An 18,139-nucleotide genomic window follows, 5' to 3' on the forward strand; every position below is an offset into this window, starting at 1 on the left:
CAATTTTTCAAGAAAGAAAAATTAAGTTTTTTTTTATTGTTTCAGCCTCTCATATAAGATGATTTTTTTTGCTTAGAGCAGACGTAATCAATATAAATGACAATGATTAATGTAGTGATGAGCCTACACAGGATTATGTGGAGCGTTATAATTAGTTTCAGCTCATTTTTTAGCTGTCTGTCTGCAGTTTGATTGTTTTGGTTCACTCTCAGAGCTCACAGAGCATCGTTTTCAGCTGTAGCAGGCAGATGTTTTTAAGAGAATACGCTCTAGAAAGCCACACAGTACACTATCTGCTCACTCATACAGTGGCAGCGATGGGCATTGTGTCACCTGGATGAGCCTCTAACCCCGAAGTCGGACTGGCTAAATGTAAACTTAAACAACAAGATTGATTCCGTGCTCGTATGTATGATAAATATGAAGCTTCAGAAAGCAGCTGGTTAGCTTTGCTTAGCATAAAGAGTGAAAATGGGGGGCAACAGGTTGTCTGGCTCAGTCTGAAGGCAACAAAATCTACATACCAGCATCTCTAAAGCTCACTAATTAACATGTGTTTAACTATAATGTGCATGGAGCAGTTACTGGAGTATCCACTGGTTCAGGGCAACCGCACAGTTTTATTTTACTCTAATGTAAGCCAACTTGAATCTGATGTTAGTATCGTAAAGTGCGTGTGTGTGTGTGTCTGTGTGTGTGTGTGTGTGTGTACCTCTCATCGCAGTAGGTGAACTTCATGTCCATGCTGTGTCTGCTCAGGAAGGTCTTGCTGTCCAGCGGTGTGTCGATGTTGGACGGGTGTGGGATGGGTTCGCACATCAGGACAGCGCAGGTGAGCGGGGGCTCTTTGAAGCTGCACAGCACTCGCGGAGGGCAGCTGTTGTACATCTTCAGGTGTCCGGTGCAGTGCAGCACCTGGAGGGAGGAAGAGGAGGAGGATAAATGTTACGCACACAATGTGGGGATAAAGCTGGAGGACACAGGAAGGATAATGTGTTTGGCTTTGCTGGTCAGCAGCTGACATTGACCTGACTACATTTGCACTTTGCTACTTCTTGCCATAGACCATATTTACCATGAAATATCTTTTTTTATCCAGTATATTTACTCTATGGGATAGAGCCAACAGTAAGTAAAAGCTCAGTTTTCACTTTGAGACTCAAGAAAAGTAGAAAAAAAGATTTTCTGTAACCCAAAACGTATTTTTTTAGGCTTTACTTTAATCTTTGCTTTATTATTGTGAATCACTAACAGATTTAACACCTTGCAGCCTTTAAAACCCATTCAAATAAATCAGTCTGAGAAGAAGAAATTACTCCTTGGCTTCCTGTTCGCAATATATTCACATTTTCAACCTGTGATGAGGGTCAACAAATTGCTTCATTGCTTCATTTTTAGCCAAAAAAAAAGTTAGGTAAGCGATCTATTGAGAAGCCATATGGAAGTAATGTGTGTGTGTGTGTGTGTGTGGGAATGTACGATAGGTAACGCTGTACATGTGAAGTGTGCAGATGCTTGCAGATGTGTTGGCTTGTACCTGCAGCAGCTGTCTCTTACCTTCCAGCTGGCTGACTTGAGGTTGACGGTGCGCCCCCTGTTGGTCACCGTGCATTTCATCCTCATGAAGAAGTCTCGCTCGGTGCTCATTTCTTTGCCCTTCTTACCAAAGCCGCTGCCTGGAAAAACACACACAATCCCGGGAGGGAATCGATTCAGTACCGATGTGCTACTTTTTGAGGCCATACATTTCTTAGTTGAATCTCACTCCTGACAGTGGTATCATATTTATTACATTTACCTTAACCCTCTTTGTGATAAATTCAGAAACTTTGAATTTTTCTCTTCTGTTAAAATACTTTCCATGAGGGAAAATATGCCAAATAACATCACATAATAGATTAATCTAAGGTAAAAATCAGGCAGACTAATCAGAATATAATCAGAATTTTTGCTTCTCCAGTTTAAAAGTTTTATTCTTTTAAATCAACGTGAAAAAATGGGGAATATTTCACTTTAACGATGAGAAAAACATAAGATTTATCATTTAGCGAAGCTCTATCTCAAGCTGTTTTCTTCTCTCTGACTAAATGACAAAAACCCCACCGGATCTTAGTTACGTAATTGCTTCTTGTAGCTACAAATGTAATTCAATTTTTATTCTATTTTAATTTTTTAGTGGTGAAATGAACAAAAAAAAAACCCTTATCCCCTTATCTGGCCTTCCCGTATGTGACTGGAAAATACGGTCAAGGTTTACGCACATGCACACACACACACGCTCGCCCACACACACACACACACACACACGGACAGAGAGAGGAACGTGAAATTAGGCCAAGCTGTTACATCACGAGGTCAGAGTTCAGCTGCAGAGCTGCAGCCAGAGTGTAGAGTGGTGAAGTGTCTTTTGTCAGTATCCACACTCACAAGTGTCTCTTTATCTTAACACTCATAGAAACCTTTTTTTTTCTTCCCTCTCCTAATCCTCACGAAAGAAAAAGTGTGTTTGTTCATATGTGTGTGTGTGTGTGTGTGTGTGTGTGTGTGTGTGTGTGTGTGTGTGTGTGTTAATGGGGGGAAGAGATTATAAAGTATTATTCCACTTGTGTGTCCTGTGGTCACTGCTGATAAGAGTTATCAAGCACAGTTTAGTGAGTGCAATCGTGTGTTTGCATGAGTGAGAGAGAGATTATTTTCTAATATAAACCTTAGTCAGCGGCATAATTTTCATTTTTTAGATACACACACACACACACATCGTATCAGTGTTTATTTAGAGCGTAAAAACCCTTAACCCTAAATACTTGTAAAACCTCGCTCCTTAGTTCTCTGAGTTGTATCTTGTATGTGAACGTCCGCTACAGAAACTGTGACATAGCATGTTCATTATCTACCAGATAGTTCCTCTGTGTGTGTGTGTGTGTGTGTGTGTGTGTGTGTGTGTGTGTGTGTGTGTGTGTGTGTCTCCTCATCCGCTCATCCTCACAGCTCCTATCATCGCCTTTTTTCCCCCCTCGTCTCTGCACATGTACACACCGGCTCCCACACACACACACACACACACACTGTATCTCTCTTTAAGTTCCTCTCTATATGCTCCCTGACCCTGTGTTCTCATGTCTGTTCTGGACACTCGTTCATGAGATAGCTGACATTATATAACGGCCCGCTGTACATGTATGGGGGGGTTTGCCTTTTTTTCTCTGATACATTTTTGGCCCACAGCAGCAGGAAGGACTGATGATTGATTCGGAGGGGGGTCCGCAGCGAGCAGCAACAAGCACAGCATGAAGCTGAAGTGATGGCTGCTAGATGCTCGCTTCTACTGACTCCCATTATAAAAAAAAGCCTTAACTTCTCTTTATAAATACTAGATCCATCATTTTTTATTTAAGTGAGTCACATGCTATGTCTCAAATCTCTTCTTCTGTACTTACACTTCTTAATACTCTGAATGCATAAGTGCATTCACACTGAGAAGTATGGAAACATGCAGTACAGTCAAAAGGTTGAGTGTGTAACTATGGACACTTCTTGCCCCCAACGGTCGCCATCTTGGCTCTGTAGCAGAAGGGGAGGGGCCATATTTCAAACAGGAAATGGCGGCCGATGACGTTGTAACTACGGTGAACATCGCTGCGTTATATAAATGTAAACATACATGTGTTTTTTACATTAAGTACCACTATACTGTTGTTAGATATAAGCCATCAGTAGGTTTATTGGGTTCATTTAGCAGTCTGTAATGACTACTAACTAGCTAATCGTTATTTCAGGTAAGAGCGAAACGGGCTGTGTTTGATTTGAGACTTTTTGGATCTTTAATATACTCGTCAGTGGGCCATCAGTCACACACTCCAGTTAGGGAGTCTACCAATGAAAGTTAATTCTCTCACTTTTGGCTACTTCTCATACAGGACTAGTATCACACATCCGTCACGTAGAGACAATGAACCAATTTATCATTCTACTCAAAATACAGATGAAACCCTCCCAGTGGCAAGAGGGTGTCATCTGTTTTCTTAGCTTGAAACAATGACAACAGACATGAGAGATGTTCCTAGTTACAAATCACTGACCTTTCACCTAATTTCTACTAAAGCTTAAAGTTTGTGTATTCTGTCACAACAACTAACTTGCTGAAATGTGTGATTTATCTGGTCTTGTTTCTTCGGTTCAAATGACCCACGGATCATTTAAATGCTTTCAGTTCAGTATATTGTCAGCCATCGTTCTTCCAAAGAGTTTTGAGAGACAGTGTTTGATCTGTTCAGGTTCCTCAATGTTTGGTAGAGAGGTTAGTTCATGCACATCTTGAAAAACACTGTGCACATTTACAGTCCTCAGAGGATAACACCAAATTACTCTAATAAGTGCTTGACCTTTCCTCTTGTGCCTCCAACAGGACATTTTAAATACATTTAGCATTGAATTCTAACTTTTAAAGGCCTTATACGACATAAATCTACTATATATTAGTGCATTCCTGAAGTCTACAGCTCCACAAATCCTTCTTAAGATAAAAAGCTTTGGCATTACTGGTTCCCATTGTATGAAATCAGCTCCCCAATGGAGGTCAGTTCGGCAAAATCCGTTTTTAACCTTATCTTAGAGCATATTATATTCATTTATTCCTCTTTCTTTAATTGTAAATGTTCCCTGATAAAGAACTTTGGTCCATTACAAAAAGAGTGTAAACATACAACCATAAAAAGTCTAATAAAGCTGCAGTTATTATCGGTATATATTGTGCAAGATCGGATAATTTAGAGTGAAATAAGGAACTACACTGTTACTGTACATTCGGTATGATTCTTTTTATTATGATGACAGGAAATGTAACACGGGTAGCATTACGTTGCCTTTTATATCTACTTAGTCAAATATCCTATTTAGTCATATATGGACATTCAGGAGGAGATTTCTAGAAGGGTTATATATTATTTTATGATCAAATGGGTTGATTGCCACGTGAATACATGAGTGCATTTATTATTTTATGGTTATATTTTAATGATATCATGACCATTGCTCTAGTTAAATTCCCGACACAGTAGATTTGTTTATAGAAAATCATTGCATCATGCAGGAAGATATATACTGGTGTGTCAGTGTGTGTGTGTGTGTGTGTGTGTGTGTGTGTGTGTGTGTGTGTGTGTGTGTGTGTGTGTGTGTGTGTGTGTGTGTGTGTGTGGGAAACAAAGTGCTGACCAGTTGTTTTCAGGCTGAGGTTTTCTCTGATCTCGTCGTGGTCACATGGATGAGTGAAATCGAAGATGCTGTGACCAGTGAGCTCCACCTGCAAAATAAAAAAAATATGAATACATGTCAGTCCTGTTATTTTCTTTTTTTTCCCATGCTCTCTCTCTCTCTATCTCTCTCTCTCTCTCTCTCTGCACGTTCGACATGTTGTGTTTCTCATGTCGGCCAGCAGCAACAGTGGTTTGTTTGGGATAAACAGAAGCAGAGGAAAAGGGTTGGGGAGTGTGAGTGATGGCAGCCACAGGGGATCGAACACGTAAAAAAAAATACTTCACCGCAAGACAAATAGAGACTTATCAATGCCGGCTGCTGAAGTAAAAAATCAACAACGGCAAACAACAAAGAAAAAGAGACCTTGCTCAACAATTTAAAGTACACTTCTTCTCTCCCCCTTTTTCTTTTTTCTTTCTTTTTTTTGTGATTTGCTTTGACAGTAAATAGAAGAACTGCTGAGTGTGTGTAGAGTTGAAGCCACAGTGTCTGGACTGAACACACACTGCTGCTGGCATGAGAGGTATTTCACACAAATACAACAGGCTGGTCTGAGTGACAGTTTACATCCACGTCTCCGTCCACGACTGACTGATTGACTGACTGACTGACTGTATATCTATTGGAAGAAGAAGGATTAGAGGAAATGGAAATATTGAACTATTATTATTATTATGGTATTATCATACCAATACTTCTATAGTATATTGTATGTATTATAATATATCTAACTGCACCATCAGTCTTGCACATTAAGCATACTTATGTACTACAATGCTTATAACTATTAGCTTCTAACTTCTCACTTTTTGTATATCTGTGTTTACATTGAACTACATTTGAATTCATGTGTATGTTTCCTTCCTTTTTAAATATATTTATCCCTGCTTGCTCTATCCTCGTTGTGTCTTCTGCACGTGGACTCGTGCTGCTGTAGCACCTGTTTTCTCCTCAGGGATCAATTAAGTGTTGTCTTATTTTATTTGTATACCTTCAGTAATGAAAATCTGCAAGTCACAGCTTTCATTTAAATCCATAATGCTGCTGCTATTATTTCACTGGGACAACCACAAGCGATTATATTAACCTTTTAATGTTTTTTACCCAGTGAGGTGCTTCAGGTGTATGCATAACACCTTGTTTTTATGTTAAATACGGTTTATTTAATGCTATTTTATCTTTTTATGTACAGTGTTGAACTCAATCTGGGTTGGTTTTAACTTTCTCTTTTTCTGTTTTTCATAATTTGTGAGTATGGTTTGTTATGCTGAATAAAGGACAGAATCAAAGGTTTTCAGATTATAGGGCCAAAGATTTAGTGTTTTATCAGCAGATTTTATACCAACATGATCATAATATATTGCATAAAGCCTGTTTTTCCTGTTGAACTTTCATCATGAAGATCAAACCAAAATTAAATGCTTCAGTGTTACATTTGGTCCATTATAAAAATCTATGTGCAAAGTGTGAAGCGGTGCAGCATTTCAAAACAAACGCCCGTCTGCACATGTCCACCTCTTTCTATTCTCTGAGCTCTTTAACGGTCGTGTACCTGCGTGAGCCCCATGAATTTGTTGATGTTCTCGGACAGGAAGATCATGTCGCCGTCAGACGTTACCACGGTGATGAAGCCCTCCAGAGACTTCAGGTACAGACTGTCCATCTGTTCTTCCTCGTCGACATCGCTGCTGATGCTGCTGCTGATGTTGCTGCTGATGTTGCTGCTGCTGATGTTGCTGCTGCTGATGTTGCTGCTGCTGATGTTGCTGCTGCTGATGTTGCTGCTGCTGTTGTTGCTGCTGCTGTTGTTGCTGCTGCTGTTGTTGCCTGGACGGAGAGAGAGAAAAACAGAAGAGGGATTTACTCACAAACTCTTTCTCTCCTTCTACAGTACGCTGATTATACATGAATATCTGTGCATATATGTGTGTTTCTCTGTGTGTGTGTGTGTGTGTGTGTGTGTGTGTGTGTGTGTGTTTCTGTGTGTGTGTTGTTTTCCTTCTTGAGGCTTTGGCTCGGAGCCAAAACAAACCAGTGCAGCTTCTTCCTGCGTCTCAGACCACTCCCGAGCCCCGACCCTGACAAATTACACCCCAAACTACACAAGCGTTCATAATAGCTGGAGCCTTTTTTTTCTTTTTTTTTTCGGAGCGTAACTTTACACATTATGTTCAAATATGTACAGTACAGTTTCCAAACATTTACACAGTGGACTCCAGTATGTCTCGCTGGACGGCTAATTGATACAAAAAACACAGCGAGCGCCTAACTGGCCCCGGCTCAAGTGTATGTGTGTGTTTGTGTGTGTGTGTGTGTGTGTGTGTGTGTGGAGGGGGGGCGGGGGGGACGGTGGCTTCACGCTGAACAAAGCCCAGTAGTCGATGGGAAGTTTGCAATTCCTCCAGTGCTTCCCTGAGATAAGGGAGGCCAGTTCTCAAAGCTCTCCCCCGACGAGGCCTGGGACTTGAGTTTGGAGCGGGGCCCAAATATCCGTAACCCCATGGGGGGAGCCCAGAGCTTTTTCTCATGGGCCCCGGGGAGCTCGGGGAGAGACTCTCGGGGACCGGCAGCACCTTTGGCCTAAATACTTAGCTGTGATTACCATCATCATTTGGACCCGGTTGCACTTTTCTTCTCAGTGTTGTTCTTTTGGTTACGCAACAGCCATCCTTTTGAAAATAATGGGGTGCAGAAACAAGTGTTTAGCGATAAGGTCAGCTGTTGTTTCGGATAATCGTGTCTTCTCTATTTTTTTGATATCCGCTGAGTCGTACCGGACAGAACGGAGCGAGAGGACAGAGGGTTTGGGACAGTGCGTCACTCAGGTCACTGATTCATGGGGGGGGGTTTCATCTTTACTCCTTCTTTTCTCTCAGTTTGTAATGACATCTTTTCCTGCGTCTGTTTCTTGTTAATGTATCAAACAAAAAAGCATGTCAGGGTCTTTAACGCCATCAGAGGAAACCCTGTTAACGTCATCTACTCTCTGATCTCGGGGGTTTCGTGTTTCAATGTTTTCCACTTCATTTCAAAATTCGTGATAAAAAAGGACAAAAGAAGACGTAAAACGATTGAGCAATGTTATGAAACTATATGTGAGCCAATGAATCCAAAGGTAAAAAAAAATATTTTTCAAGTGTGTCCTAAGGTTTGACTCTTTGTCATCGTTCCTCCTGTTCATACTGACCATTAGAAGATCTGTCAGTATTGACAATGTAAGTGATCGGGGGACAAAATCCACAGTCCACATTATATGAAGGGATCAGTCATCTATGAGTCATATCAATAAAGAATCCAGTCTAGACCTGCTCTATGTCAAAAGGGCACTGATATAACGTCTGCTGGGATTTGGCGCAATAAAAAAATCAAATTGAAATGATTTATCTTTATAGTAGAAAAATAAATCCCTTTCTTTGTGTTGACACTCATTAATCAGCTACAGTGGAAGTATACTCACAAAAAGACGGACTTCAATATGACATAATTAAGTGTTAAGTTTCACTTTTGACTGAGCGAGGCTGAGCTGTTTCCTTAAGTTTCAAGTCTCATGCTTACATAATCATACTTAACATTGCACTTAACTCTAGTAGAGACGTAGTTTAAATTGATTTATTTTTTACTTCTGATCTGACTCTGGACCAGCGTTATTATAGTTTTTAATCTTTATTTTATTATTACAGTGAAGTTTTAGTTAGTTTAACAAGTGATTAAGTAGTTTTATTTTTAAATTGAGTAATTGACTAGTTTTTAGTTGAGTTTTTATTTAGTTTAAGAGTTCAGTTTAGACCTGCTCTATGTGTAAAGTGCCTTGAGATGACTTTTGTTGTGATTTGGCGCTGTATAAATAAAGATTGATTGATTTTTCAGGTATTTGGAGGAAAGTTTTTATTTATAGAAGCTGAAAAGGATGAAATAATGCATGACATCTAATATATATCAAAAGCAAAACTTTCAATGGTCTTCAACAATGAAAACAAATCTGATTTTAGCTGCAATTCTGTTGCGTTTTAATTCATTTTGCATTGTTCATTGTAGTTTTTGCTTAGTTTTCATTTCTATTTTTATTCCAGATGACAAAATTAGTGTTTCCCTGCTGGTTTTAGTTTAGTCTTAGTTTTTATTAAGTATAATAACGCTGCTTTAGACACTAAAACAGCAAACATGCATGTTTTAACTTGGGTCTAAACGTGCTATTTTAGCGTCAATCCAGAATAATTTACTGAGTGTGTTCATGTTTCATGTTTCATGTTTCAGAGTGTGTTTTCTATCTAAGCTGAGTCAAATATGAACCAATCAGTGAGAAACACAGGTTTGAGTTCCTCCCTAATCAGTACATCAGTGTTCTCCTGACTCCGACTGAGCCTCTTTTACGTAACAGAGGTGCTGCACATGTGCTCTGGATTGCATACAGTATGTCTGTGTACATAACAGTGTGTGTGTGTGTGTGTGTGTGTGTGTGTGTGTGTGTGTGTGTGTGTGTGTGTGTGTGTGTGTGCATGCCAGCATGTTTGGCGCCAAGGCAGTCGGGTGTTATGGCTAGCAGGAGTGATGCCAGCACCAGCCGGACGATGGGCAGAGCTCCTTGTTTCCTCTCCAATCTCTCCTTCCATCACAGAGCAATCAGACCGGCCTGATAACGCTCAATCTGCTGCTGCATCTCACGGATCCCCCCCTCCTGTCCTCTCCTCCCTCCTCTCATCCCCTGCTTTCCTACCCTCATTACCTTTACTCCTCCTCCTCCTCGTTCTCTTCATGTTTTCTTCTTTCCACCCTCTCCTCTCTTTCTTAGACTCACTGACCTCTTCCTTCTTCTCCTTCTCTCAAAATCAGTCTTATCTACCTTCATCCCTACTCCTATTTTTATTAATTTGAACTTTCTCCTCCCTCGTAAACTCCTTCATCTGCAATTTCTGTGAATTTTCCAGGAATCTAAACCCCCCGTTCGTTTTTTTCTTTGATGAATTTAAAGGTTGATTTCACCCAAATGACACTGTGATGTTCTCATAGAGGTTTTTACACGCCAACGCTCGACACGCTCAGTAAGCTTCCTCTTGATATCAATCATCAACTTCATTGGTACCAGTTTATTTTTTAAAATGCATTCATTTAAACTATCCTTATTGTTTAAAACTATTTTTAGTTCCTCATACCTTAAATTCATTCAGTAAGACGCTCTATTCAGATCTTCTTTATGGCCCCATTTGTACATAAGGAAGTTTATGTTTCAGGTCTTCTTCTGATATTCATTTTCTATCATTTTGGCTTATTTATAAAGTGTTTTGTGGGGTTATCTTAATGTAATACATTTGTGGATTCCCTGAGCATCTGAGCATCTTGTACTTTGTTTCAGATGAGTTGCTCTTGAGTTTTTCAGACGTGACTTTTCAGCACTTTGAGAGACGCAACGAGATGTCATCCAACCTCAGTGTGTTGGGTGGAGGCACGTTCCAGCGGCTCGTATCTACAAATCTAGGAACATGAAACTGAAACTAGCTGCGTGACGAGATACTACTGTGGGTAAGCAAGAAAACATGTATCTTTTTTTTCATTGTAAGTAGTTTTTTTTTTCCTGGATATTTTGTCTATTCACTGGTGAATACACTGAGCATGTTTTATTTACAGTAACATAACTTTATCATGGAGAGACAAGCCGAGACAAACAGCCTCAAGAGTTGATGAGATGCTTTTATGTAATATCTCACTTATGTTGCAATTTGAACTGCCTTATAAGTACTTTCAGTGACTTACATGCATGCATATCTTCAATTAAAAGGGTCAAAAATGAGCTAAATAAGTTAAAAATCACTTTGCATATGAATTGCAGAAAATGTAAATTGCAAAATCTGCTTTATTTGTGTGTATAAACGACTGAATCTACATTTTTGCATTCCTATGTTGTTCTGCAGTAATAGTTTGATGCTTATCACTAAAGATGTGTACATTTTTTATTGTGATATGGGCTCCTGGTAGCTTTATAGTGTGTTAGATTGAAAAACAATGATAAGTTAGAGCTGAGTTTGTGCTGAAAAACAGGATGTGGGGAAAGGAGAGTTTAAATTGTGCTAAAATATATAGAAAAAAATGATAAAAATGAACCTTAACTCCAGAGATTTATTTAATGTATGTAACTGATTTGCTAATTATACAACTATGCAGTTTGTTTTTTAACACACTTAGCACAGAAAAATGAGGCTTCTTTGTATTTGTCATTTTTACTTTTTTTGTTTCATAAAAATAAAACTAAAGTTTCAAAGCAAAAACATAAAATTTGAGCCACACGCGCTGCAGGAAAGCTTTTTAAATAAATATATAAAGGGGAGATTTATTCGTTGACTCATTGATTAGACTCCATAAATCAAAAGAAATAGGAAGTAGCTGTCAGCGTTGTTTAAGGAAACGCTGGTTGTATGTTTATAACCATTTTCCCCTCCAAACAAAGTGAAGCATTTTTTTTAGAGCTTATGTGGACTATTGTGCGATGCCTTCAAAAGTTACATAAGAAGTGAATGATGTCAGATTACAATGACAGTTGTGGGGTAAATATTTAGAGATAAAATTAACCACTCATTAATCTCTATCAGCTAAAAATGTGCTGAGTTTAATGTGAATTCATTGTAATCGCAGGTTTAAGTACAGATTAAAGAGGTTTGACTTAATCATTTCCAGGTAACTTGGGTTAAATAATCTTCCTTGCATACTTGATAAACTTTTTCACAGCTTTGTTAAAAGAAAAAGAGTTTTTTAAAAGCTGTACTGTGACCGAGTTGACCGCTGCTGGTGTTGCTGCTTGCTGCTTGTTTAATTTTGTTTTTTCTCTGATCTCATTTCGAGACACAGCAGAGGAATTCCCGAACAATAGGTCTTGTTTCTTTGTCGAGCTTCCTCCGTTTCTAAATTTAAAAAAAGACAGGAGGAAGGAGGAGAGGTGCAAAGAAAGGGGGGCCAACAAATACCTTCCTACCTCACTGGACAATTAGTCTCACACACACAGTAATCTGTCGCCATATCACGTCAAAAGAACTTGTTGTTAGAAACCACGATTTTGCATATGTGGAGGGAAATGTACGTGCCTGTGGCGAGTATCTTCCGTAAGCGCAGGAAGCTGATAGCCAGCCTCATGATGGAGGCCTTGTCCAGGTGAGAGCTGACGCTGTAAGGTAAAGGCAGCTGGTGAGCGAGCTCGTAAAAAACCTCCGTCTCTTTGCTGCGTCTGCAACGAGCCGCATCTCGAGACTTCTCCTTGCGGCGCTCCGAGCTGCTCCTGCACAGAAAACACAGAGAAGAAGAGGGGATGGTTACACTTTTCAGTTTGTTATATGACATTTAAAAGCAGCTGAAGGTTTCATACTTTCAATCCTGCTTACAGATAGACCTTTATTTATTTGGTTCAATGGTTGATGGCACTTAAACTATTTTTTTTATTTTTTTTTATTCCTGTGTGAATGCCCTCAGTGTGCGGAGCCTCTCCTGGTTCAACAGTGCACAAAAAAACTGCTGTTGGCAACAGACGCGGACGACCCAGACATCATAGATGCACCATGTGATTAACATCCACAGAGTGTGACCGTCCACAGTTTGTTTCACTCACAAGATAAAACACAATAAGCTTTTTTAATACAAAAATGAATGAAGATGAGAAATGAGTGTTGTTTTCTCTCGACTAAAAAAGGGGGAAGCTGCCAAGTCACACTGGAGCTGTGAACTGGTTAATTAAGCAACAATTCAATGAGACATTTGATGGCAACAACAACAACAACAGACTGAAAGGTTAGAGTTAGAAAGAAAACCATTATATAAAAATATTCTCCATAGCACACTGGCATTTTAACTTTACGTGCATGATATTTTTTAATAGGTTATATGATGATTATATCTTCACTCTATTCCAGTAACAAGCCCATGTGACATTGCTATAAGAAATCCAGTGTGATTTGATTGTTTTTGTGTAAGTTTTGCATCAACAACTAAGTGGATTTCTGTCTTTCTGAGATGTAGAAAATCTTTGTATTCTTGTCCACTTGCCAAATTTCGGCTATATAAACACATGTTCCTATATTTTGCACAAACTGTCCATAAATGAGAGACATAGAAGAAATTATATTTGCACTATTTTAATGTTTTTTATGCTTTAGTTGATGACAGAGTTTAACCCTCGCCTCACATGCTCTGAGAGGCTCGAGGCTCATTTACTGTAACGTCAGCTGCTTCTGATTCATGACCGAAAAGAAGAAGAAGAAGAAGAAGAAGAAGAAGAAGAAGAAGTCAGAACAGGTAAGTTTGAGGACATTTTGTTCTAATGTCTGTCACTCTGAGGAGGAGGAAGGATGGATGGAGGGGTTTCCTCTGTCTGAGATGTGAGATGTTTTAAACAGTTTTTGATTAGGTTGGTTTTTAAGTTGTGTCTAACGTTATCGCTCATGTGTGCTGTACAGATAGAAAACTCATGAAGAGTAACAGTCAGAAATACAGAAAGAAAGAAAAGAGTGAGGAGACAGATTGATTAATATGAAGGTAAGAGATGCATAACCCCAAACTTTACCCTAATCTAAACCTTAAACCACCCATTTTCACCATTTTACAACAAACACAAATGAAACGTTATAAGTTAAATGTAGTCTAAACACATGGTAAACTTGGAATATATACTTAATAAGACCATGGATTAAAATAATTTGGTCAGTACTCAAGGAATAAATCATTAACTTTACAGAATCATTAATATTCACCGAACATCTGTGAAGGTTGGGATTATTCTAGTATCTGTTGAATCTGAATATTCACTGGTTTCCAGTAAAACCAGCTGCTCAACAATGACTGGTGAGCAAACATTCACACAGAGTGAACACTGCTGAAGCTCCACATGTGAGGGTGACAGGGTTTTTGTTTTTTTAATAAACATCAATTTGTCTTTAAAAAGAAACCTGAAAGCGGACAAGTGCTTAAAAGATGTAGAAACAGGTGATTATTTTCATTTCCTTCCCAGTCTGCTTTATTCTAGCAATCAAACTCTAATCCCTAAAAAGCTTTTTTTTCCTCGCACGTCACTCCATAACAAAACATTGTTTACATGCATTTAAAAAGAAAAGCATGTCATGGGTTTGTTTACCGTTGGCGTTACGCTCTCTGAAATGAAAAAGGAGTCGTATATCGATGTCAACGCGCACACAGACAAACAGGAGCAGCACAAGAAGTCATATTAGGAAATCATACATGAGGGTTTGGCTTTACATTTTAAGTCTTAACATGTTTTTCACTCTGCTTCTATACTGCACATCTTCTCTGTTAAACACCCCTGTGCACTATAAAGTTGTGTGAAATGCTGTTCAGATTTATACGAAGCAGGATGTTGAATCATTACAAAAACAAACAAAAAAACACACACACAACAGGAAGAGCAGCAGAGTTCATAAATAATAACGGCACCATTAACAGAATGTCAAAACAGTCAGTTCCAGCTGTGTTTAATAAATCTGCTTCATCATCGACGCAAGCAGCAAACAGAAGCTCCTGCATGAGCTGCAAGCGCCTGAACCTTCCACGTATCATCAGTTTCATCAGTAATATGAACATGGACGCATTGTGTATATAATGTTGATGGTGTGCTGCAGACATGGAAACATGCTGGTTCATAGGTAACACATTAATGATGGTTTAAAAAACAGGAGACAGGGAAAAAAGGGGAATAATTCAAGTTATTATCATATGAAAACATGAATATGCATTACTATATATAATATTTTATATAGTTTGGCAGGTTTATTGCTTTATTTATGCCCAGTTTTGATATGAACTAGACAAAAAAACCATACGAGAAATATCATAAATCATGAATTAACATGTCGTCATTAAAGAATGAAACAGTTTTAGAGACATGAGGAGATCTGTATGTGAAGCACTTTCAATTATTTCTACTGTGCTAATCGTGATGTTGACTGAAGTCCAAAAAATGAATAAAAATCGGATCTTCTATGTGAATGTAAAGTTGGAAATAGTTGGCACTACTATATACATTTAATATTTTATATAGTTTGTTTTTCCTGCACTCAGCTTCTGATATAAGCAAGACAAACAACTATTCTCTTTACTATGATTACATATGAAATACGGGCATGACGAGGCTGTGTAAAGTTATAATAATGATATGATTGAATATATTACTGTAGGCCTGTATAATATTTTATATAGTTTGTTTTTCTCTCAGCTTCAAGACAAAAGCCTATTTGGCTTAGCTACGTATTAAAACCATGATTCATTATCTTTATTCCTGATTAATGATACATCTCATACAGTATGTAATCACAGTAAATATCTAGTCATTAAATAATTCAGTGTTTCTGGAGATATTAATTATTTCCAGGATATTATTGTAATATTGATTTAAGTCCAAAAGATGAATAAATAATTAACCTTCCATGTAAATGTAAAGTTGGGAAGGAGCCGACTTTTATTAGATCATCCTTTTTTTCTGTTATTTGGATATTTTTCTTCCAGCATTCATCTCCGTCCTGTTACACTCTGTTAAAGACTAAACAGCCAAGACAAACATGCAAATATAGTTTCATATTACATGCATACCGACTGTGCTGTTTATCTAATCTGTCTCGATATAAACGTCAAAAACATTTTTTCCCTATAACGCTAAAAATATCCAGATCTAAAATTTTGCAAGAGCTATAAAAAATAAAAAATGATTGTGGCAATGCAGAAAAGAAATGAGCACCAACAACAACACGAGCAGTAAAATACATCATCAGTCTACAGTCAGACTCATTTTAACAATCTCCGCTTTGGCCACATTTCTATTTTCAAGGACCTCAGAAGCAACTGCGGGGCTGTTTATCTGTCGTCAACACATAAAAACAAACACGTGTTAACAGAATAAAAGAGAGTCAGTAAAAGCCTCATAAAGACTTCACGAGTCCCACGAGGATGATTTAAGAGTTTAGCTTTTGAAGTGATACGAGCCTTAAAAAAACCTTCACAGACAAAAGAGCTTTTTAACTTGTGATGTGTCTGCAGGCTCTATGACGATGATAAGTTCACAAACCACAACAGATGATGTGTGTGATGTGTGGCTCTGCACTGCTGAACTTTAGATACCCTTCCTTCTGTGGTGACATGATGCAGTTTATCACTGAGGATCACATCTGCACCGAAACCTGCAACATGCAGGACCACAAAAAAAAAAAATGGTGCCAAAAAAAAAAAAAAAAAGGACGACCACTTTAGCAATAACAAAACAAAGTGGTGTGCAAATCAACACTCGTGCAGCCACAGCGTAGATGATCAATTCTGTGGTTGAGAGTTGAAAACAAATAAGTAACGAAACACTGAGCGGCTCAAGTTTAAAACAAATTGAAGCAAAACTCAAAGAAAAAGAAGAAAAACAGTCAAAACCACCTTTAATAAATGTGTGTTAGAGCTAAATCTATATGTGTGTCCTTATAGGGATTTTACATTAAACCTACAAACACTTGCAGCACTATAAAAAGACAACAGCCAGATGTTAATAGTGTGTGTTTAGTGTATTTTCTTATATGCAACTTACACATTTTGGAAGGAAAAGTTAATACCACCTAGATCACATTTACTGTTTTGTTGCAGAGGTTTGAGGAAGCTCAGGATAAATATCCAGAGAGCTGCTGTGTGAAATCTGCCTCACATGATGATGTCACTTGAGTCGCCGTAAATTGGGGCCGAACGCAAGTTTGAAAAGTTATAAAAATCTGAGGGGTGTTGAGTTAGAAAGAAGTGACGTTACCAGACTGTTCAGATGTATTATGGGTAATGTAGGCACCAAGTTTGCATGGAATAAAAAAAATTGTGTTGACTTTAATACTTCTTTAAAGTGTCCATAAAGAGTCAAACAATGTTATAAAAGTGCAACATGAATAAATTGACTTGCAGACCTCTGTAGCTGAGCTGTTGGGGGGACTGAGTTGCATTATGGGTAATGTAGGCGCCAGGTTTTCTTCATTAATGTTACATTATTTTTGCAATATGTGAATAAATTGACTTGCGATGTTAAATTTTAACCATGTGATTTTTAAAAACATTTAAAAAACTATTAATCATGCTTTGGTTTCCAGGAGTGGATATTAATATTTAATGCAACAATTAGTCAATGAATCAATTAGTTGATTGAAAGTAAATTGATTGCTAATTGTTTTGATATCTAATTGTTTTGAGTCATTTTTTAAAGACAGAAATATTCAAATGTTCTAGTTCCAACTTGTTAAACATGAATATGTTTTTCTTTAGTCTTTAGTCCTTTGTGACAGTGAAGTGAAAACCTTTAGGCTTTGGACTGCTGGTTGGGACAAAACAAGACATGTTAGGCTGCAGCATCTTGAACTTTAAGAGTATGATAAACATTTCTCACATTTTAAGGACCTGCGCTAATCGAGTGAATAATCAAAAAAGATTAATGGATAATAAAAAATAATTGTTGGTTGCAAGTCTTGGCAACATGTTGGTATAATTAAGGTCTTAAGAGGTAAAGAGTGAAGAGTGTTTTCAAAACTTTAAGACTCTTAAGTGTGTGTGTGAATGTGTACACTTAGGCTGAGGCCAAGTCCAAATTGAATTTGAGCCAGCACTTTATTCACTCAATCCAACAATACACTTCATCACTGCCAACACACACACACACACACACACACACACACACACACACACACACACACACACACACACACACACACACACACACACACACACACACACACACACACACACACACACACACACACACACACACACACACACACACACACACACACACACACACACACACTTTGTTTTCAGGGATTTTGAAGCCCATACAAAGACGGGGAGGCCATGTTCTAAAATAGGCCGACATGTTCTCTTGTTCTCTTTGATGCCC

The 18,139-nt window shown here is 38.3% G+C and overlaps 1 protein-coding gene across 4 annotated transcripts in view; it reads right to left on the reverse strand.

Moving 5' to 3' along the window:
* The window catches only part of epas1b (endothelial PAS domain protein 1b), a 66,295-nt gene that overhangs the window by 21,602 nt on the left and 26,554 nt on the right, over positions 1-18,139 (reverse strand). Inside the window, exons 2-6 of one of the 4 annotated variants that reach the window (XM_062429913.1) lie at positions 12,324-12,514; positions 6,806-7,080; positions 5,212-5,299; positions 1,558-1,676; positions 713-915 (exon numbers count right to left, since the gene is read on the reverse strand). In XM_062429913.1, the coding sequence (XP_062285897.1) occupies positions 713-915; positions 1,558-1,676; positions 5,212-5,299; positions 6,806-7,080; positions 12,324-12,514 (876 nt within the window). Of the gene's footprint in view, positions 1-712; positions 916-1,557; positions 1,677-5,211; positions 5,300-6,805; positions 7,081-12,319; positions 12,577-18,139 lie in introns of those variants that run through there. The other 3 variants (XM_062429909.1, XM_062429912.1, XM_062429910.1) reach the window with 3 other exon arrangements.

Source organism: Scomber scombrus, chromosome 12 (genome assembly GCF_963691925.1).
Source record: "Scomber scombrus chromosome 12, fScoSco1.1, whole genome shotgun sequence".
In the NCBI taxonomy this organism is placed as follows: domain Eukaryota; kingdom Metazoa; phylum Chordata; class Actinopteri; order Scombriformes; family Scombridae; genus Scomber; species Scomber scombrus.